The 22254-nt window shown below is 38.4% G+C and overlaps 4 protein-coding genes across 4 annotated transcripts; 3 read left to right on the top strand and 1 right to left on the bottom strand.

Annotated features, from left to right (window-relative positions):
• The first annotated feature begins 146 nt into the window (after positions 1 to 146).
• LOC140037540 (pentatricopeptide repeat-containing protein At3g23020-like) lies at positions 147 to 3714 on the top strand. The gene has a single exon (XM_072081893.1). The coding sequence runs from the start codon at positions 577 to 579 to the stop codon at positions 3391 to 3393; it is 2817 nt and encodes a 938-aa protein (XP_071937994.1). The 5' UTR covers positions 147 to 576; the 3' UTR covers positions 3394 to 3714.
• A 2010-nt stretch (positions 3715 to 5724) lies between these two features.
• On the bottom strand, positions 5725 to 7464 carry LOC140037539 (CBL-interacting serine/threonine-protein kinase 7-like). The gene has a single exon (XM_072081892.1). It carries the CDS (start codon positions 7338 to 7340, stop codon positions 6009 to 6011), a length of 1332 nt encoding a protein of 443 aa, XP_071937993.1. The 5' UTR covers positions 7341 to 7464; the 3' UTR covers positions 5725 to 6008.
• A 5821-nt stretch (positions 7465 to 13285) lies between these two features.
• LOC113734202 (uncharacterized) lies at positions 13286 to 15609 on the top strand. The gene is made up of 2 exons (XM_027260596.2): positions 13286 to 13625; positions 15333 to 15609. The coding sequence occupies exons 1-2, from the start codon at positions 13497 to 13499 to the stop codon at positions 15432 to 15434; spliced, it is 231 nt and encodes a 76-aa protein (XP_027116397.2). The 5' UTR covers positions 13286 to 13496; the 3' UTR covers positions 15435 to 15609.
• Positions 15610 to 17025: 1416 nt separating this feature from the next.
• On the top strand, positions 17026 to 22005 carry LOC113734201 (U-box domain-containing protein 43-like). Its single transcript, XM_072081891.1, has 3 exons — positions 17026 to 18986; positions 19503 to 19818; positions 20232 to 22005. The coding sequence occupies exons 1-3, from the start codon at positions 17760 to 17762 to the stop codon at positions 21719 to 21721; spliced, it is 3033 nt and encodes a 1010-aa protein (XP_071937992.1). The 5' UTR covers positions 17026 to 17759; the 3' UTR covers positions 21722 to 22005.
• Positions 22006 to 22254: the final 249 nt, after the last annotated feature.

Genomic DNA, 22254 nt, shown 5'->3' with positions numbered 1-22254 from the left:
TTACCGAGATAGATAATACGTCAACAATTTCGTTTTTCAACTCAATTTTCTCATGAGAGCTTTCTGATAGGAGATGCAGCCCAATTAATAACAGGTCAACATTTCCATTTTTCAACTCAGTTTTCTCATGAGAGCTTTCTAATGGGAAATGCAACTCAATTAATAACAAGTTGGAAGTATAGTTTGCTTTTTGAGATACATAGAATTGAGGTTTAAAAGCCTTTTTAGTTGAATTCTTGTGTGTGTGTGTGTTTTTTTTTCCAGTTATGTTCTGTGACTCTATTAACTCATACAACTAATTTGGAGTAAAAATTAACAACTGGACCGAATTGGATAGAAATCAGTTGAGGAGTCCCCTGATTTAGTTAGTCCCATAGCTAAAGGCCGTGTGTGGGATTCGAACTCCCGACCACCTGGTTAAATGCAGTTTTGTGCTGGTTGCATCTGGTCGGTGCACAAGATCATCATCGTATTTTCCCTCCATCAAGGCAGGACCAAGGATAACTTCAAAACGGCGTAAAACAAGCGGCAAAGAGTAAATAGAAAGGAGCACTGAGCAGTGGAACAATCCAAACAATGTTTGTAAAATTTCAGCATTTTGATGCCACCACCAATTGCTTCTATTCGCTCGGTTCTACGAAAACTACACCCAGCATCAATAAAGGAGTTTCAGTCAGGCCTTTGGAGAAGCATAATGACCATAAGCTACGTATTGGAAAGCTCCAACAGCAGCAGAAGGTTAGTCATAATTCAAAATTTGGGAAGAAATATGGTGGGAAAAATGGATTTGTGAAAAACCCAGATGGGAAATTTGATAAAGATGAGAACTTTGGGGTTAAGTTTGTGGAAAGGAGTGGCCATGGTAGTCAAAGTTCAGAACTTTCTGATGAAAATAATGGTAATTTTAGGATGACCCAGAATGGTTTTGTCGGGAATCTAGATGGGAATAATGGGAACCATGAGAGCTTGGAGGGGAAATGTAGCCCTAATGGTGGCCATAGTGTTGTTTTGGAGAAATCCCATAATAAAAGTTCACTAAGTAAAAATGGAGAAAATGATGGTTTAAAGATAAGGATTAGCAGTTTTTCTGGGATGCCAGATGGGAAAACCAGGAAGGAGAGGAGAATTGGGACTGAAACGCATGGAGTCGTGGTGGAGAAAGTGCAGACAAAGTGTTCGATGAAATGGCTGAGATACGGAGGATGTATTCCGGCAATAATGCAAGCTTTGCAGGGTGTCAGCAATTTGGATGATGCGTTTAAGCCTTGGGAGAAGAGTTTGAACAATAAAGAAATCAGCATAATTTTGAAGGAGCAAGAGGGGTGGAAAAGGGCATTGGATATTTTTGAATGGTTTAAGAGGAAAGGTTGTTATGAAATGAATGTCATTCATTACAACATTATGCTTAGGATTCTTGGGAAAGCAAGGAGGTGGGATGAAGTTGAGAGGCTCTGGGATGAAATGAGTAAGAGGAAAATTGAGCCAATAAATTCCACTTATGGTACCTTGATAGATGTATACGGTAAAGGGGGTCGCAGGAAGGATGCCATGAATTGGTTGGAGTTGATGAATAAACAAGGAATGGAACCGGATGAAGTGACTTTGGGAATTGTTGTTCAAATGTACAAAAAGGCTGGGGAGTTTAAGAAGGCTGAGGAATTTTTCAAGATGTGGTCAACAGGCAAATCTGCAGCAGTGGGACAAGGAAATGGTAGGTTGGGAAATTCTGGAGCCACTAAATGTGACTCTCAGACTCCTGTTTCTTTGAGCTCAATCACATATAACACCTTGATTGATACATATGCAAAGTCTGGGCAAGTCAATGAAGCATGTCAAACTTTTGATCAAATGCTTAGAGAAGGTATTGTACCGACCACTGTCACATTCAATACAATGATTCACATGTATGGTAACAATGGCCAGTTAGAAGAAGTTGCTTCACTGATGAGGAAAATGGAGTACCTTCAGTGCCCTCCTGACACACGAACTTACAACATTCTAATCTCCCTTCATGCTAAGCATGACAATATAATTGCAGCAGCAAACTACTTCAAGAAGATGAAAGAAGCTTCTCTAGAGCCAGATGTTGTGAGTTACCGCACCCTTGTATATGCCTTCTCAATAAGGCATATGGTTGGTCAAGTAGAAGAACTCATTTCAGAGATGGATGAAAGTGATCTTGAGATAGATGAATTTACTCAATCAGCATTGAGTAGAATGTATGTAGAAGCTGGGATGCTGGAAAAGTCATGGTTGTGGTTCCTGAGGTTTCATCTTTCAGGAAATATGACTTCTGAGTGCTTCTCTGCCAACATTGATGCTTTTGGAGAGCGTGGGCATGTTGCAGAAGCTGAGCAAGTTTTCATATGTTGTCAAGAGCGGAAAAAGCTGAGCGTCCTCGTGTTCAATGTTATGATTAAGGCTTATGGCATCAGTAAGAAATATGATGAGGCATGCTGCTCCTTTGATAGTATGGAGCTGCATGGTGTGCTTCCTGATAGATGTAGCTATAATTCAATCATACAAATGTTATCTAGCGCTGACATGCCAGAAAAGGCAAAGGATTATGTCAGGAAAATGCAAGAAGCAGGATTGGTGGATGATTGTGTCTTATATTGTGCTGTGATCTCCAGCTTTGTGAAGTTGGGAAAATTGTCAATGGCTATGGGATTGTACAAGGAGATGATTAGTTTTGACATTCAGCCTGATGTTGTTGTTTATGGTGTATTGATAAATGCTTTTGCTGATATTGGAAGTGTTAAAGAGACTGCTATTTATGTGAATGAAATGAGAAATGCTGGTATACCACCAAATGCAGTAATATGCAATTGTTTGATAAAGCTATATACGAAAGTTGGGTACTTGAGGGAAGCGCAAGAAACATACCAGATGCTTCAATCATTTGAGGTGGGTCCAGATGTGTATTCTTCAAATTGTATGATTGATCTTTACAGTGAGCGATCTATGATTAGACGAGCTGAAGAGGTTTTTGAAGATTTGAAGAGAAAAGGACATGCAAATGAATTTTCTTATGCTATGATGCTTTGTATGTATAGGAAAAATGGGAGATTTCCTGAAGCCATTGAGATTGCCCAAAAGATGAAAGAACTTGGACTTTTGACAGATTTATTAAGTTTTAACAATGTGCTTGTTTTATATGCATCTGATGGTAGATACAAGGAGGCAACAGAAATTTTTAAGGAGATGCTGATATCTGCCATCCAACCTGATAATTCTACATTCAAAGCACTTGGTATCATTCTGGTGAAATGTGGAGTATCAAGGGAAGCTGTTCAAAAACTTGAGCAAATCCGGAAGAAGGATTCTAAGAGAGGCCTCCACCGATGGAGATCAACCCTGTTTTCTGTAATTGGGATGTCAGTTAATTCATGATGTTCTTGATGATTGTGATTCTTATCTGGCGTCAGTTAAAGTTAAATGTGCTGTCCAAGAGATCCTCACCTTGGCTTGCTTAAAGTTGAATGATGGAGAGCGTGGGTGCAACTTCATAGACAATGGTTCTCAAGCACCATGTAGTTTTTTTAAAGAGAAAGGGATGCCTCATAGTGTTCACTGAAAAATGTTTATACATGTGTACCATAGAATTGGTGTAAGAGTGAACCAATGTAGAGCTTTTGTTTTGTAGATACTAATTACTGAAAACTGTACAATGCTTTGACATTAATAGATACTTTTAAAGTCTATTTGCTAACACATTTAGGGAATGTATGTGTTCCATGAATCCCCATTAGAACTGTCTTAGCCTTCTTGATCAAGCAGTTGAAGCTTCAGGGGACCTCATATAGATTTTTTTCTCTCTTTTTGGCCTGCTTCATAGTTATTGTGCTTGCTTTTTATATGAAACTGTAGATGGAAGCAAGAATGGAGGTCTAACTTCAGGTACTATTAACCGCTCATTTTTCCAGTGCCAGTTATATCGAATTCATCAAGCATGTTATCCAGTGAACTCAGGTTGCCATAAGTAAATCGGATGCACAACCAACACATGGCAATTATCAGGCAGAGGTGTGAGTTGGGTTCTGTATCCTTCCGGAACTTAAAACAGTTTGAGGAGCAGGAGCTAGTTCTGCTAGAACTCAACTTGCTAATTTCTATACCTGTAATAAGCCAAAAGAATGCTAGTTGTTAAACCCAACTCTCCTTTTGGGCAGGTTCTTTATATCCAAATTTATGTTAAATAGCATGTCAGGTTGTTTGCCGCTTACTGCATATTTATCTGTATTTTGGACCTGGACCTATGTGTAAATCGTAAATCTTTCCCTGCTCTCAGGATATGGATATTTCTGCATTATATGCAGAGAGATCTACATGTATCTCCAATCCTTCTCTGAAGACAAGATGTGGGAGATTGCCTAATCCATATCCAAAAGTGCCATGCTTATTTGCTTTATGCAAGTTCATTGCTTCTTAGCAATAGCATTCCATACCTTACAGATGTGCCAAATGTATATGTATACATATTTTGCATGTTCCAGTTTTGTTTGAAAAGATCTTAATTAGTTACACTGCAAGATATAGGGTAGTCAGTTGCTTGGAGGATGACAAAGATAACAGTTGTTGTGAAGAAGCTATTTTCTTAATCTTAACACTACCCAAACAAAAATCTGAGATATTAGTAAGACCAGCGATCAGTCTCTATTGTATCGCAGTGCATCTCAGCATATGTGATACAAAGCCTCTAATCTGATGGCGCATCATTTGCATTTTGTTTTTCCTGTATTTGATTTACAAAAGATGCATGGACTCAAGCCATGTGAATCTGCAATTTAAATGCATCTCGTGCGTATATCTGTAGAGTTTTACTTCTTTAAGGAATCAGATTTAGGATCTAAGCTTTGACTTGCTAGTCTTTTGGACTTACAAGCGAAAAAAGTGTTCATGCTGCAGAATTCTATTCTAACCTAATCTGCTTGCAGCTTATAAAGTCGTGTTCTGCTGCTTGATCTAACTTCGGAGTTTTACTTTTCTCACCAGATTACTCATGACTGATGATGCATATTTACTTGTGTGTTGCGTCTATATCCTGCTTAATTGCCGACTAGCAGCCTCTCAAATGCACAGTGGCACAAGTTGCTTGATCCTCAGTGCTTTATTTCAACTTTGACAGTAGACTGACTATCTGTGCTACCTTTGACAGTCATCAGGTCATGTCATTCATTGTAATTAATACACGTTTAACATGACATTACCTCACTTCACAGCTTGTGAATTTAGTGATGATAAAAGCTAATTCTCTGTTCCTTTTCGATGAGGTAATAGAAACTAGCTTGCTGCTGCAATCTTGCCAGTGGGTGACTTTTGGGTTGCTAACTAGGTTGCTCTTTTGCTAGAATCTTGTAGCTGTTAATCGAAGTTAATTGAGGTTGCACTGATTAAATGCTAATCTTTAGTGACTGAAGAACTGAAATCAAAATATAGCACTCTTTCTTTATCATCTCCTTAACTAGATAGCATTGTTCTTGTGTTTCATCTTTAATTTCTGTCCAGCTTCCTCCTTAAATTACATGCTTCTGGATTAGTTTTATTCTATGAGTGAGTTTAAGGATCCGAAAACTGCTTGAACTTCACAGGCCGCCTGAATCTCCTTGAGACGGCTGCTACCAGGGTCCAATTGCGGATTAAGCACTTCACCACGTTCTAATTGTGAGATAATTCATGTTGAAAAGCATGAAGTTTAAGAACACGAAAATTAACACAGAGACGAGATCAATGTAAAATTCCACTAAACAAAGATTGTATATACAAAAATCAGTGCATTATCCTCTCAAGATCATCAATCAGCTCCCTCAAAGAGTAAATTAAGTCCCTCTCCTGTAACTAGCAATAATCTAACATGTAAGAATTCATCCTAACAAGAACAAATGCTCACAAGTCGAAACTGTTAAATACCCACGGCTGAGCTAGCTGACCAGAAAGGAACTCAACCAGACCTCTGGGCATTTTCCATCCAAATTCTAACCATCCCAACTCCGTCCCTCTTCAGCCGCTCAAGATCCATCATACTCGTCATGCCAAGAAAGAGCAATATCTTTAAGCCCAGCTCTCAGCTCCTCCCACTGGGATTCCTCAAACTCCACCACCCTCCCTTCCACCACCTTAAACTCCACCATCCAAAGCCCCTCAGCCACTTCCCAAATCTCCACAACCAATATTCCACAACCCTTCACCAATCCAATCCCTCCACCCTTCCCTCTTTGCACTCTATACCCCAGCTCCCCACCAACCTTCAACACTCTCTCCTCAATCTCCCCTACCTTGGAACCTGATGTAAATCTCATCTCCTTCCTACTCAGCCCCATCTCGAATAGCCCAGATAAATTCAGCCCTGATGACATACAAATTATGTCAAAAGCATTCAGTCTACTCAAATAACCACCATCTTTATCCCTCTGACCAAACACACAACCAAATTCTTGTTCTTTGAAACTCCTTGATGCTTTCTTGAACCAAGAATGCTTCAATAATTCCTCGATCCCCAACCTCGTTGTCGGATTAGGATCCAGCAAGCGATATATGATACTTTTCGCGGGTTTCGAAACCCATTCAGGAAAATCAAATACACGACGGTGTATTGCGCGATGCATCTGGGGAAGGTTGCTATCGTCAAATGGGAGAGATCCCACGAGAAAGGCATACAAGAGAACCCCACATGACCATGCATCCGCCTTGAAACCATCGTAACCTTTGCGATACACCACCTCAGGAGCCGTATAAGCCGGCGTTCCACAAGCCGTATGAAGCATCCCGTTTTTCAGCTGTTCGGGCAAAGCGGAGAGTCCGAAGTCGGATATTTTAAGGTTGCCATGTTGATCAAGAAGCATGTTTTGAGGTTTTATATCACGATGGGCGACTCCGTTCTGGTGACAGAAGTGAAGGGCTGAGATGAGTTGATGAAAGTAATTCCTAGCCGTGGATTCGGAGAACTTGCCGCGTTGTTGAAGCTTGGAGAACAGTTCGCCGCCTGGCGCCAGCTCCATGACTAGGTAGATCTTTGTTTTTGTCGCCATGACTTCGTGGATTTTAAGGATACTCGGGTGATGGTTTAGCCGCCGCATGACGGAAACTTCACGGATGATGAATTGCTCTAATGGGCCTTGAAAACCTTTGGTTTTGTCAATGGCTTTGACGGCTACGGTGGAATTGTCGTCAAGACAGCGGCCGTGGTAGACTTTTGCGAAGCTGCCGCGGCCTAACAGTCGGCCTAGTTGGTATTTGTTGAGGATTATCGTTCCACTACCACTGCCACTGCCGCTGGTGGTTCTGGCGAGTTTTGTGGTGGGGATGGTGGTCGAGGGTGGTGATTCCCTCTTGGCTTCCATGGCTCCGGTGGTGAGGGTGGTTGGAGGTGGCGGTCGTGAGAGCCACCACTATCTCTCAACACAAAACACCACGGGCTAGGGAAATTGTTGGACTTGTAGGTTTTATATATTAGTGGGTAGGTTTCGTGGAATATACTACGTTACTTCTTTAGTATTGGTTTTTGTCCTGGTTTATGATTGGATGTAGCTATTTATATAAAATTACAAAATTGCCCTTCCTAATCCTATTGACAAAAATTTTTCCTTTTTTTTTAAAAAATAATTTGTCCAATGACACAATTGAATCTGTTCAAGAGAACGTAGGTGTTAATTTTTGGTAAAAATCAGTTAAATCGAGAAAGTTTTTAATGTGATTGTATGTATTTGAATGATGTATTGAATATAAATTAGATGTATCGGCGAACATTCATTATTCTATTTCATGAATGATTCATAAGTCTCAAACTTCAACCTAGTTCGGTCTTTCACGATAAACAAATTAATTAAGTCTCATGATTGATTTGTTAGCTATGTAGTTTTTCCGTAACAATAAATTCTATTGGAATTACACATTTAAAGTGGGCAAAAGTCGAGCTTACGTTTTGGTTTTATTCCTACTTCCGATAGTGCAGAGGTGAGATATATCAAATCTAGTATGAGATTACTTAATGGAGAAATCGTTTAAAATGTTTTTTATATTTTGTCGAATAAATTTTTTCGTCCTTCACTTTTAATTTGATACAAACTCAAACTTTCAACTTTTCTTTTTGTGTAAATAAAATAAACTCAATTGAGGATGCTTATAATGAGAATACATAGTAAAATATGTGTTAAGAACTTACTATTCGGTCTCTTACTTGTTTGTTTGGAGGTATGCTTTTATCCGCTCACTTTTAATAAATTTAATAAAATTTAAGAGTAGCGTTCCTCCTTCATGTATGGAATTTCTTGTCCCCAAATTTAAAAAAAAAGAAAAAAGAAAATTGTATGTGTTAAGAACTCGTAGACATTAAAGAACATGAAACTTTTAGTCCTGATATATAAATTAATCTAACTTGTAACAAAATTTTCTTGTAACGGATGTTTTATTTAAGTTGTACCTAATTTGGAGAAGGGACTGGGTCAACTAGAGCTTGCAGAGCCAGCCAGCAAATTAAGAATTACTAATATGATATCTGGATATTTACTGGCGTCCAGACCAGAGTGATACTTAATCTACCCATAATTACTAGTTTTACACTAATCAAATTTTCATTTGAATTACAGCAATTTGACAACCAACATGCAAGAAATCGAGTAATTGATTCTTGAAATTGTAAAATTCGCCGCAATTATCAGTCCCCTTGAAAATTTACAACTCCCACGATAACACTACTGTTTGAATATCTTAAATCATATAATGTCACGTCTAAGACTCTAATCTACTCCCACTTTAGAAAACATAAACCAAAATTTATAGGTAAAAATCACATGATACTACACTTTTTGGGGCTCACTTTTGTCTTCCCGTATCATCTCTTATTGACTTTTCTGTACCCAAATTTCCGAAAAGCAAGGAGCCTACTTCTCATGGAGCCAAACAACAAACCATTAAAATTCAAGAATGGTTGAATTTTGGGGCCATCACTTTAACTTTTTCTTTTGCCAGCTTTAAACACGGTCACATCCTCAATGATAAATACCCTTCTTAATATCCCACTAAGAGAAGCCAAAGTTGAAGACAGATTGGAATATGCAAAGCATCTTAGCATTAATCAAATTCAGAGCAGCCACCAACTTTGTATGATCTCAGGATGTTTAGCAAAGAGCACTCATATGCAACTGGCGATGAACGCACTTTTGGTCAAACAAGTTTGCCTCTTCCAAATCTTACTTTCTTGGATGCTTCTTCGCCGATGTGTATACAATTCACTCCATGCATCTTTCCGAAAGGTCAATTACCTACTCAAATTTGGCATTCCCATTTGACGTCGTCTTACTCACTTTCCCTGCACATTCCCTTTCTTCTTTAATGGTGTTCTGGAAAGGTCTCATTTGTTCTTAAACGTAAATATAAAACGACGACAAATTGTTGTATTGACCGACATCGACAATGCATCTACAACGACTAGAATCAATTGAAGTGTACGAAGGGTTAACGGTATGGAAGATGTGATCAAATTCTTAACCCGTGGAGGGGCCATTGAACAATGCATCAGAATCCTCGTATTTATTCCTAATTGTCTTCTTAACTGTGTCAATCAAGCAGTCATACACGTACTATACAAGCTACGAGTTTGATCTTCTTCAATACATGAAGAGCGTAAATGCAGTTGTCCACTGACGAGTGATTGCAACAGTCTGCTCCCCAGATATGAGATATGATCCTCAAGTGCTCGGGGCCAATGGCCATTGAATGTTCTCTGACGAGGTCGCTTGCAAGTAGATTACACATTGAAATTTACAACCGAGAGCTAGGTGTCTCTGATTTGTCTGTCTCATTGGGTACCAATTGTTTTCAGCGGTTGAGAGCGAACCCACTTGGCAGATTTGGCGAATGGTGCAGAGTTAATTAGGGTCTACATCTCTGTACTTGTATAACGTTTTGTTGTTAAGCAAAAATTTAAAAGGAAAGAAGCTAGGTTCTACTTCATGGGAAGTCAAGAAGAAACAATGGGAAGAAGAAGAAGAACAAGAAGACCAGCATGAGAAAATACCTGAATAAAGAAAAAAAAAAAGTAAAAAAAAAAGGGCCAGCATAAGAAGGGCCTAGGCCAGTGTATTTTATTTGCTGTTTGTTTTTTATTCTTCCTTGAAATTTTTGGTGCGTTTTGGCTTGACAATATGCCATCGCTTCGTTCATTCATTTTCAGAGAAGAAATTAAAGTGAGCAATAATTCAAGAATCTTAGGCGACCCTTTAGTTCCAATTTCGTAATTTTGGTTGTTCGCGTTCTCATGACAGCACTTGATTAGACTAAGTGAAGGGTAACCACAAAAAAAAAAAGGCAATAACTATAGGGAGGAACTTGCTTAGTGAAAAAGTCAGGCAATTGGCCTAGTGGATAGCGGGGGTACGGCTACCAGACTCCCATTGTTGGCTGACCAAAGGTTTCAAGAAAGTAAGCTCTTTGTGTTGTGCTGTAACTGGAAATGTAATCGAGTCGAGTTCGAGTATCGTCATGTTCGAGGTCGACTCGACATGTTGGAAGGATACTCGACTTCGAGTTTGAGTTTGAATTCGAGTTTTTAAACGAGTAGCATTATTAGAATTTGAGTTCAAGTTCGATGCATTGCTCACAGAATTCGAATTCGACTTGCATGTGGCTCGAGTTAATGTGAGTCTTATCGATCTCGAGTTAAGAAGATTTGGAGATTTTATTTTTCTTGACAGTTTTGAGTAAAAAGACATTATCAACCTTAAAAAAAAATTCATATGACCTGAAACATTTTATAAATTTAACTGCTCTTGTAGGCACAAGGGTAATTTTATAATAATATATATATATTAAAGAATTAAATTTAAAAAATTTGATAAGGCTAAACGAGCCTTCGAACCTTGTTGCTTGATACTCAAACTAGACTTGTTAAGTCTATCGAGCTACTCGAACTCAATTACTCGAGGCCGAATCGAGTTTTTGATTGATCTAATAATCATGAGCAGCTCCCGAGCCCTGTTTGGAAGGTGAGTTTTTTGGAAGTGTGTCTAAAACTTTACTGTAATTTTCTGTAGAAATTTTTTAAAAATTTTTTGAAATGTGTAGATTTTTTAATATTTTAAAGTGTATAGTTTAAAAATTTTAAAAATTTTTTTGAAACCAACAGCAAGCAACTTGTAGCAGATAAATTTGGCAAAAAACTTGGGTTCCAAACAACCCTAGCTGCAACTTGTGTTTCGGAACCAACAGCAGAACTAATAGCACACGCAATGATATGGTGAACAGTATATGTAACCGTAGCGCTAGGGATATTCTAGTTGGTTAAGTTTGCTACCTTTTAAGATTCTGGGTTCCCTTAAATCATTTGTCCTTTTCTTTTTTGGAGGGGGGCTTCTCGTAAGTCCATCTTGACCTGAATTTAGCAAAGTTTATCATCCAGATTCTTTGGATTCTCTCAACTTGCAATTATTTCTTTCACCCAATTGTTTGGGGGGGAGTTTGGTGAGTAGCTGGTGGGGGGGAATTCGAGAAAAACCCTTTGTTTTAATTTTAATGCTTGCAAACGTGGATTGAAAATGATTCTTGAAATTAATTTCTTGACCAAAAAAAGGGGGGGGGGGGTTAATTGAAAAATCTTTTGGGCATGAATCATTCCTAATTGCTCAGAGTTGTTTACATAAAATATTCATAGTTGTTCACCTATATATGAATAATATTGGAAAAGCACAAGTCAACGAGGTCTCTTCTTAGCCCCCCACTTAGCAGCTGGATGCTACTTCCCATTAATTAATCTCTTAATTTGGCTATCGTTGGTTGTTGTTATTAAACTCAACCCTGTAATGATGCCATTAAGCACAGTGGCATTGAGTTATTCCCATGCGCCGTGGGGTCTTTGAAATTAAGCAACATTTGTTTGGTTGATTAATCTGTGATGTGCTAGTGGCATATTCCCAGAAGACAATAATGCTAAATCATTTCTTTAAAACAGCATGATACTAACTGCCAAAATTGTTTTTCATTTAAGGTATCTACAGAACTTGTTTATGCAGCCTTAATCAAGGAAGACTTCCTTTTCTTGGACAAAAACCAACAGAATTCTGACCTGGTGCTTGCATAATTTGAAGTACCGTTACCTGGAAATAAAGATTGAACCAATTCCACTTGTCGTATCAAGTTTAGGAGAGTTGAGTAAACGAGTTGAAGTTCAGAACGTAGAGGTTTTGAATTCTAATTCCCCTGTCCTTTTCTGTTTCTTAAATCGCACTCCTCTTTTGCTAGAAATGTCGAAATGAATGAAAATCAAGTTTTTCTTTGGGGATTTTATTATGAAAGGTCACAAGGGTAATGCCTTCTCTTTAACATTTTCAGACCCCATACATTCCCTTGAGAAGAGCATAAAGAACTAATAATCATATCCTGGGGCCTGACTGTGAATCCAAAGAAGATGCTCAAATATCATACCTAATTGTCGAGTTTACATTCAATTTTTTCACTAGTGGCCTATGAATTAGATTGTCACATCAAACAAGTAGTACCTGGCAGCAAATTTACCTGTCAACAACCATTAATCCTAGAGAATGAAAAACATCAAAACACAAGAGCAATATGAATTGCAACTTGACATTTAATCCAAGCAAAAATTAACTTCTTGGTTTCAAAAGAGATCTCTCCAAAAAAAAAAAAAAAGAAATTTAACTTGTTGGTTTCTCCATTTGATTAATCAGAACAACTTTTTTGGCCCCCCAAAATTAAAGACGTTATAAACGATGCAGACAATGTGTGGCTCTCGGCTTGTATCAGAGGCCAGCCTAAACAGAACTGCCCACTACTAAATCTTTTCTTTTCAGCCAATAGCAAAACAAAGGAAACGCCATGAGGCTTGTCATGTTTTCCAAATCCACCAACAGAGCCACGGATAAACATCTTTCCAAACGGGGACAAAGATGATGCATTTCTTCTTAAATCATTGCTTTATCTCCTAATCAAGTTTCGATCTTTATTCTTTTTCGTTTCAGGATGGCCTTAATCTCTTATTACCCTTGACCTTCTTGTTTGCAGTTTTTCCTTTAGTATAAGATTGAGGACAAACTTTAATAACTTAACAGCACAATTGGATTCAGCTTGTTACGGTGAGAACTTAGACGTGTCAAGTTTTTTATTATTGGGCTAAGTACCTTCAACCTTCATCTTGTAGGCCCTATTAAGTTTTTGGGGTTATGAGTTGGACTCTTTGCGCCACCTTCTAAGTGGATATGGCCCATCCATTGTCCGTCTCACATTCACTCCTCTCCAGAAATCTTCCACGTAGACAGTCGGTCGCTAGCTTCTCACTTCAGAGTCTGATGAATCTTTAGCCCCAAAATCTAAAAGAGTAAAACCCCTCTCTCCTTCACTTCTTCTTCTTCTTCTTCTTCTTCTTCTGGAGTGAAAGCTTCAAAATTAGATCTTTTGATCAAAATATATTCTCCAGTTAGGGAAAAAGAAGAGTGAGAAGAATATTTATTGATTGTATAAAGGAAGGAAGGAAGGAAGGAAGGAAGATGTCATCTTTGGGAACTTCAAAGGGAGTGTTGGAGATAGCTAAGTTTGCAGTATATGTGAGTGTCCCGATTGGGCTGATGTACTTCTATGCCAACAATACCAAGAATCTCCAAAAATTCATGGGAAATGTATTTGCTTTTTACCCTTTTCCTTTCTTTCTAATGTGGATATCTGCATAATATGATTTATCAGTTTCTTTTAGCTTCATTTTCTGCTTAGTGGTTGGGTTTCTTGAGAGTTTATCGAATTCGACCAAAACCCGTTATTCAAGATTCGATTTTTTTATGTCATCATCATGATATAAAATACCCCTTTATGGAAAATGTGAGACTTAAACAGAAAAAAGAAAAGAAAAGAAATGTTAGCCAACGCGTCATTTGCTTTGCCCTTTAGAGATATAAGCATTTTTTGACAGTTTCAGAGGATAAATGAAGTATTAAACTTGGAAGGATTGTATGGGGTTCTGTCTTCATAATCTGGTTTTAGGTGGAGGGCGTTGAGTAAGGATTGCTGGTGAGGAGTTGCGAGTGCATACATCTCCAATTGCTCAATGTGTTTCGCCATTTGAGACCTGATGGCATAATGTGTTTGACTCTTAAAATGAATATCTTGTAAAAAGGTATATATGTGATTGATAAATTTGCATTTTAGATGGAAAAGTCTGCTTTGTTTGGGCATCGTAGTGTTCTTCCCATTTTAAACGATAATGATTGGAGACTAAATGTTTGACCTCAATGAGTAATTAGTAGCTATGAAAGAATAATGGCATCACTGAAATTAAGCTTAAGACAGCCTCATAGAGTGTATTGTGATAGTTTAGCTGCACAGTGATGTCTTCAGCCGAAGATGAATTAGCCAGTTGAAAACTCATGATGTGCATGATGATAATTTCTGAAAGTTATAAATCTTGGAAAATAAGAGATAACTAAACTGCCGTATTAAGTTCAGAGGAAGACTTGTTGGTATAAGAAGATGAAGTCATGATATGAGCAAGCAATGCTGATTTCTACCCCGGAGAGTATCTGATTGTCTTGGATTGGCCGTACTTGCCAGAACTTTTATTTGACATTTGCAGCTGCTGCATTTTCATTGTTAAAAAATTTGGGTTATTTTAGTTGGGGTGTGGGGTAGATGTGCTGGGCTCTCAGAGCTAAGAAGTTTTTGGACCTTGAAAACTTTCATGTTTTTAGGTTGTGCTGACATAAGAATTTGCTGGCGGCCTTCTTGGATTTATAATCATACATTGATCATTGTTTGGTGTTTGGACTCTTGGATATCTGAACCCACAACAGATACATGCATAAAATTGTTTGTATATCTATGCACCTCCACAGTTTTTCTAGTTTTGGAGCAACGTTTGCTACTCAGGCCCCTTTTGCATTGATAGTAAGATTTTCTAATTCTCATCCTAAAAGTTGAATCAGTATATTTTGTAAAATTAACGTTTTCTCCTGTCTTTATGAAACTTCTAATTTCCTTCTAATTAACTTTTTATCCACATGGTCCCCCATATGTGGTAAATGCAGCTCTTGCTTCTTCCTCAGTTTTGCTTGAATCAAGTTCCTATGCAGTGACAAAACCTTTTTATGTCGTTATGCTTATACATTCAGTGTAGGATTGGCTGGTGGGTGATATTATTGGGTGATACTGCTCTTCCCTTGTTTTCGTTGCATTCGTTTTGTTCTCTTATTTTTCTTCAATGTGTCATTCCATTTCAATTGAGTTTGTTACCTGCTTGGCTTTGATTATCTTCTTATAGGCAGTTCGAAGATCATCTTTGTATATTGAATTTGAATGGTATATTCTAAATTTATCTCCTCTTTTTCCTCTCAAAGCGTCAATATGTCGTCTACCCCCCTGAAGCGCCACGACCTCCATCACCAGAAGAACTAAGGGAGAGGGCACGGGAGTTGGCGCGGAAGAGAAACAACCAATAAGTTTCTGGTTTTGTAAGTAAAAATAATGTAGCTTCCAGTTGTATCTCTCACTTTCAGTTGTATCTCTCTCTGTCCTGTGTGGCAAACAAATTTAGTCTAATCCTCAGATGTACACCGGAGATGAATGCGCTTGTCATTTCTGATGTTGGGTTGATGTGTTTAACATTCATTTTTACTCCTCTGCTCCCCTACAGAAAAGAAACAGAGTCGCAAAGGTGTTATAAGTTGTCCAAAATTCTCGTTAAGTTGAAGCAACAAATTGCTGCTGGATGTGCAGTAGCCAAAAGTTTTTGCGCTTCAATCTGTGTGATATACCTGGCTTATGAAATTGAGAAAAGAAACTCTGTTGTGGCTATAAACTTGAGATTGTCCAACCAATGCAAAGTAGATCAGGAGGAGGAGCAACTTTAGAGGAGTGGTCACCTCCCTTTATTTTGTGTGGTGAACTCAGTTCGTAATTGAATGTTGAACCAGAAGTCTGGAGGTTAACAGGTGTGCCATTTTCTCATGTACAGCAACCAAATTGTCCAACTCTGAAGCTCCTGGAGTTGATATACCTCTCCATGGTCTGTGTAAAAATTCCACCGAAACCGTAATTGTGAGACTGATCTAACAAATACGCGGTCTAAAGAGCAGAAAAAGTTTAATTAAAGTTATGAATTTTACATGATTCTTATGGTGAGGAAATTTGGTCAACTTGCTTTGCTAACCAAAAAGGATTTGAGCATTTTCGTTTTGTTTTTTGGGCTGGAATTGAATTACCGGCCCCCGACACAAATCCGTAATGGCAAAGGAAATAAAACCGATCAGCTTTTGGTATGGGAAAGATTCTTGCGTTCCGCAAATCCGTAATGGCAAAGGAAATAAAACCGATCAGCTTTTGGTATGGGAAAGATTCTTGCGTTCCGCTGAAGTGCATCATCTGAATTATGAAGACCAAGATGAACTTTTCTTCTAGACATGATATTTGGTTGTCTTTTTCTGTGTATATAAAAGGGAAGGAAGACTTGATGATATATGCAAGAGAATTGCGTTAATGTCATAATGTTGTACAGGAATGGAGATTCCAAGTCAATCGTCTATTCAACTCTGTAGATTTTTTTTTTTGGAAAAATTTTCAAAATCTGGCTAAACGTTAAAGCTCGAAAAAGAAGGAAGGCAACAAGACAAAGTATTTCTACCCAAAAAAGAAGAAGAAGAAAAAAAAAGACAGTACGACAAGAGCAGGCAAAATTTTCAGATACAAACATAACTGTAACTTAATTTTGTCTGATTTTCTGGATTATGTGCAAATTTCAGATGCTTTATGCTGCAGTGAAGTCAATCGGGTGAATCAGTGTTACTTCGTAGAAACTGGTAGGAAAGTCACAGACATGTAGCACTGTAGCATTATCATTTATTAGTACATAACGAAGAAATTTTCTTGGCATGCATTGACTTGCATTGCATGAGTCAATGGTTCGTCTAATATGCTCCTTAAATACTAGTTTTTGTGATCACAAATACCTTTCTAGATGATTGGTTAAGCAACTTGGAGCTGGAGGTAGTTCTCAAAACAAAATTCAGTGGTATCAGGTATGCTTTGTTTTTCTCTCATCTGCAGCTTTATTTGCTTGGGATTTCAATGGTGAAAAAGCTTAAGACTTTCCTCTGCTGGTTTCTGTACAAGCAAACAGGTGGCATGGTCCATGATAAGCTTATCAATTCTTCTTACATGGTCTTGTTTTGAATCATCTCCATCCCTTATCTTCTCCCCACAAAATTTCTACTTTGATTAGCTGGAATGTTCTTTTTTTGCCATGGTAGTATACTGAATACAGAAGTACTCCTTATCAATCTCTATCCAGGAAGGGAATTTAGTTGGTAAGGGGGTTGATTTAGAATTTCTAGTCCTACTAAGACAATATTACGAGATTAACACATTTTCTTGCTCTCTCTTTTGCCCTTTTGCTTCGAGTTCTGTTTGAGAAGTTTGAGGTGATGAGATGGAATTCTCTTGACCATGAATTTCAGGACACATAAAAGGCATGGTTTAGTTGTTTTCTGTAATTCGTAATCTGCAATCATCATTTATGAAATCCCTTAGCTGTGCATTTCCTTGTTTATCATTACTACTTAGCTGGATTAGATGCAATGGGCTGATTAACATATGTTAATCCATAAAAGGATATCTCTTCTGGAGTGTCGGGACATAAAAATTGTTAGAGAGTTTGATGCTTTTCAATTTCCAGACCCAACACGGTATGACTCTGATACACAGCTTATCTGATTTAAGTCGCGCAGAAAGACGGGATTTTGAATTTAGGAGAACATTCTGAAAAAGCGATGGCGGAGCTTGTACCTGTTGGCACCATCTTAGCTGTGCTTAGTAACCAGATTATTAAGACAGCAGTTGCTGCCAAGGAAGTACTTGAGAAGGAGAGTTTCAAGATTCTATCAAAGCATCTTTTTAGCATTCAGGTCGTTTTAGAGGAACTGCAGTCCAAAAAGCTTGATGACTCTCCAGCAACAAGGAAAGCTTTGGAATCTATTGAAAGCGATGTCAAGAAGGCTAATAACTTGGTTGAAAAATACAAAAATAAAGGTCGATTTTATTTGCTGATTAAGTGCAGAAACATTGTTAAGGAAGTACAGGACATCACGAGACATATTGGCAAGTCTTTGGCAGCTCTCTCAGTGGCTAATATAGAAGTGTTATCAGGGATGTCGGAGCAGGTGAATAGGTTACAAAATGAAATGCAAAGAGCAGAATTGGAGGCTTCTCATTCTCAGAAGCGGGTTGTCGACAAGTTGAATCAAGCTCTTAAGGATCAAATACAAGATCAAGAGTTTGCAAATGACATGCTCAAGGAAATTGCTAGGGCTGTTGGAGTGCCAGTCGAACCTGCAGAAATAAGTAAGGAGCTAGAAAGCTTTAAAAGAGAAAAAGAAGAGGCTGCTAACAGGAAAGAAATGGCTGAAGTTTTCTTCTTGGAGCAGGTTATCAAGCTGCTATCTCAAGCTGATGCTGCAAGAAATTACGAGGAAGTCAGAAACCAGTATTTTCAAAGGCTTAGAGTGATTGAGTGCCATGACCCGAAAGAAGAATCCATCCAACCATTTAAACCTTTTATATGTTGTATAACAGGACATGTGATGCTTGATCCTGTCAGCCTCTGCACTGGCACTGCATGTGAGAGAACAGCTCTTGAAGCTTGGTTTAACAGTGGAGAAAAAACTGATCCAGAAACAGGTGAAATTCTTGAAGATTGTTCATATAGGTCAAACCTTCGATTGAGACAGTCTATCCAAGAGTGGAGAGAGCTAAATTATTGTGTGAAAATCAGATCATGCAAAGAAAAATTGCTTGCTGAGGCAGATTCATCAATTAAAGAGGCGCTCAGCTGCATGCAAGAGCTTATTAAAGAGAGTTCAATCAACAAGGATTGGATATCCATTGGAGGACTCACTGAGATTTTGGTCTCTATAATTAGTCCGTTGCATGATGATGATGTAAATATTCACCAAATTAATGCGTTGAATGACATTGTTGAAGGGAATGAAAGAAACAAGGTCAGTTTATTACTTCCCTGGAAAAGGAAGTTAGGATTATCTGCCTGCACCCACCAGCTCTGTTGCTTAGCTGATTTCTGATTTGAGAGTAAACATTGGCTCAGATTAGGCCTCCAAAATGTCAATTTGGCACATCAAAGCTATCAATTTTCAATATCCAGGATCACTAGGCTCAAGTATACCTGAACCTTTCTTTTTCCCTCTAACCTGATAATTAGAATAAAAAAAATGTCCAGACCCAATTGTCTATGTTCGTAATACAATGCTTTCCTAAAGCTTTATTTGCTCAGGTACTGGTATACACGATAGGAATCTTGTTGTTTAGCACTAATTTTAGGTTGTGGGTGGATCAGCACTAAATTTTCAGTTTAACTTCCTTTTTCCAGTAGGCATTAGAGTTCCTTCCAATATTGAATTATTTGGACAAAGACAAGCACAGATACATCTCATTTGCTGTTTTTATGTGCATCTGAATTCATTGTTTTCTGAATACTGTATCTCCCATCAAACTTCTAGGAAATATTCATTGAGAATGAGGGGCTTTATAATGTCATTCCATACTTAGCATTGGACTCCAGCGTAGCAAAGGCTGCAATCAATCTGCTCCATGAGGTTTTGCATGACTCATCAGGGTGGAACACTGCTTATTGCAATGATCTCTCTCAGCAGAAAAATGCAATCACGTTCCTTGTTGAACTTCTTAAAAGCCCAACAAGGGAGGTAGCTGAGAAAGCGGAAGCAATTCTTATGAAGCTCTGTGATGAGGAGGAGAATATACTGAAGGCTGCCGAAGTACATTGGTATAAGCCACTTGTTGACAGAGTTAATGAAGGTTAGCAAGTCAAATGATTATAAAGCCTTTGCTGCCCAATTTATTTTACATGATTGTGAACTGTTACTTCTTAGCATTGGCTCCTCACTTTTGTTTTTTCTAAGAGAAATACACAGCTGAGATTGCTGTTTGTTTGCTATTTGGATAGAGATCCAATTTAACAGCTTCTGTAGATGCACCATTAGATTCTTAACTTGATAAGTATATGCTGCTAAGGTGTGAGAATTTAGAAGTAGAACATTTTAGACAATATTAGTACACTTCTGCTGACATAAAGAGAGAAGTTCTCTTTTCCCTTGTTCATGTCAGTTCCCATTGTCCTCAGTTAAAACTGATAAGAGTGGTTTTCGTTGCCTCTTTCTGGAGATCTATGAGAGTTTAGAAAGTTGTTTGATTATTTGGCTACTTCCCAGGACCAGCATCTTCAAGAATGTCAATTGTGAGAGCACTTCTTAGTCTGGAATTGGATGAAGATCATATAAAGCTTGTTGGTGCAGGAGTGATAAGTCCTCTGCTGGAAATGTTAGCTGAAAGTATGGAAGTGAAAGAGTTGTCATTATCTGCACTTGTTAAATTATCAGGCATACATGAAATCAAAAAGCTTATTGCTGATGCTGGTGGTGTCCGTCTGATATTGGATCTAATGTTCTCTTCTCACTTACGGACAGTTATAATTGCAAAGTGCTCTGAAATCCTTAAAAATCTTTCTTCTGATGGTGATGGAACTAAATTCCTGGTCAATGAAAACGGAATGCAGCTGCAGTTGGAGCCTGTTATCACCAATGTACTGGCTTATCAACAAAATCTTATGATATCAGACATTGTTCGTAGGCCTGCCTTGCATGCACTTCTTCAAATTTGTCAATCAGATGCAGGACTTGTTAAAACAGCAGTTTCGGCTAGTGGTGTTAGCGTCATCCTTCCTCTTCTTGATGACTCAAATCAGGAAATACGGGAAACAGCAATTAATCTTCTCTTCCTCTTCTCCCAGCATGAACCTCAAGGAGTTGTTGAGTATCTTCTTAAACCAAGAAGGCTAGAGGCTTTAGTTGGGTTTCTTGAGAATGAGGATAAAAGTGATGTCCAGATGGCTGCAGCTGGCTTATTAGCTAACCTACCAAAATCAGAAATACGGCTTACTGAAAAATTAATTGAAATAGGTGGACTGAAAGCAATCATAAGTATCTTGAGATCTGAATCCATTGAGGCAAAGGAAAATGCTCTGAGTGCTCTCTTCAGGTTCACGGATCCAACAAATATTCAGTTTCAGCATTCTGTGGTTGACCTGGGTGCATATCCCTTGCTTGTAAGCTTTCTGAGGGATGCTTCAGTGACAACGAAAGCAAGAGCAGCTGCTTTACTAGGTGATCTTTCCATGCGCAGTTCAGAGCTTTCTGTTATGCCCAAGATAGCTGGTTGCTGGTCTATTCTCTGGACAAGGGGTAAAATTTGTCCTGTGCATGGGGTGGTCTGCAGTGTTACTACAACATTCTGTTTATTGGAGGCAAATGCATTGCCTGAATTGGTTACACTCTTACAAGGAAATGTCCATGCCACAGCTTATGAAGCTATTCAAACGCTTTCCACCCTGGTTCGCGAAGAATCTCCTCATCGAGGTGCCAATGTCCTCCATGAGAATAATGCAATTAGACCCTTAATAGAGGTTCTAAGTTGGGGACAAGAATCGCTTAAGGCAGAGGCTTTAGGCCTTTTGGAGAAGATTTTCATGTCAAAGGATATGGTAGACTTGTACGGATCAACAGCCAAGGTACCTCTTTTTGGTCTGACTGGACGCAGTATGCATGAGGAGGGACATCTTCAGAGAAAGGCAGCTAGAGTTCTGCTACTCATTGATCGCCACTCAAGATCATCAACCTCTCTTGTTGCTGGAATAAGTGATTGAAAAATACTTTCTATTTTATTTAGACAGATTTTATGCAATACAGATGCTTAAGAATATGGCTTGTACTGCTTCGATGGAGGGGAAAATTTCCAGATTTTCTTTCTTGATTTTCCCCTTCTTCTTCCCTGGTAAGCCCCTCTACAAAGCGTAAAACTTGGCGTTGCAACTATGTAATAGTTTCTCTCATGATCACCATAAAGATCTTCTGACTAGGTGGTTTAGAGCATGTCTGTATGCCCAATGACTTTGCCTTAAGATCAAATGCTTCTCCAGGTCCTAGAGAACCAGTGCTTTTTTCTGATATACAGATTAGGTTAGAAGTTTGTTTGGATCAACTGCAGTAATTTGAAATTTCAATTGCACGGAACAATGTACACAATATCATAACAAATATATAGGCACTAACTCAACAAAATGTAAAAATAGAACAAATTTTTTGACACATTGAAATTTGTGTCCTACATTTAATTCTCTCCGTGTAATTTTACAATACGACATCTACCACCCTTCAATGCACCCTGCATTCACTGTGC

Source organism: Coffea arabica, chromosome 3c (genome assembly GCF_036785885.1).
Source record: "Coffea arabica cultivar ET-39 chromosome 3c, Coffea Arabica ET-39 HiFi, whole genome shotgun sequence".
Lineage (NCBI taxonomy): Eukaryota > Viridiplantae > Streptophyta > Magnoliopsida > Gentianales > Rubiaceae > Coffea > Coffea arabica.
Note: the sequence above shows the minus strand (reverse complement) of the source record. Positions and strands in the feature narration are given on the sequence as shown.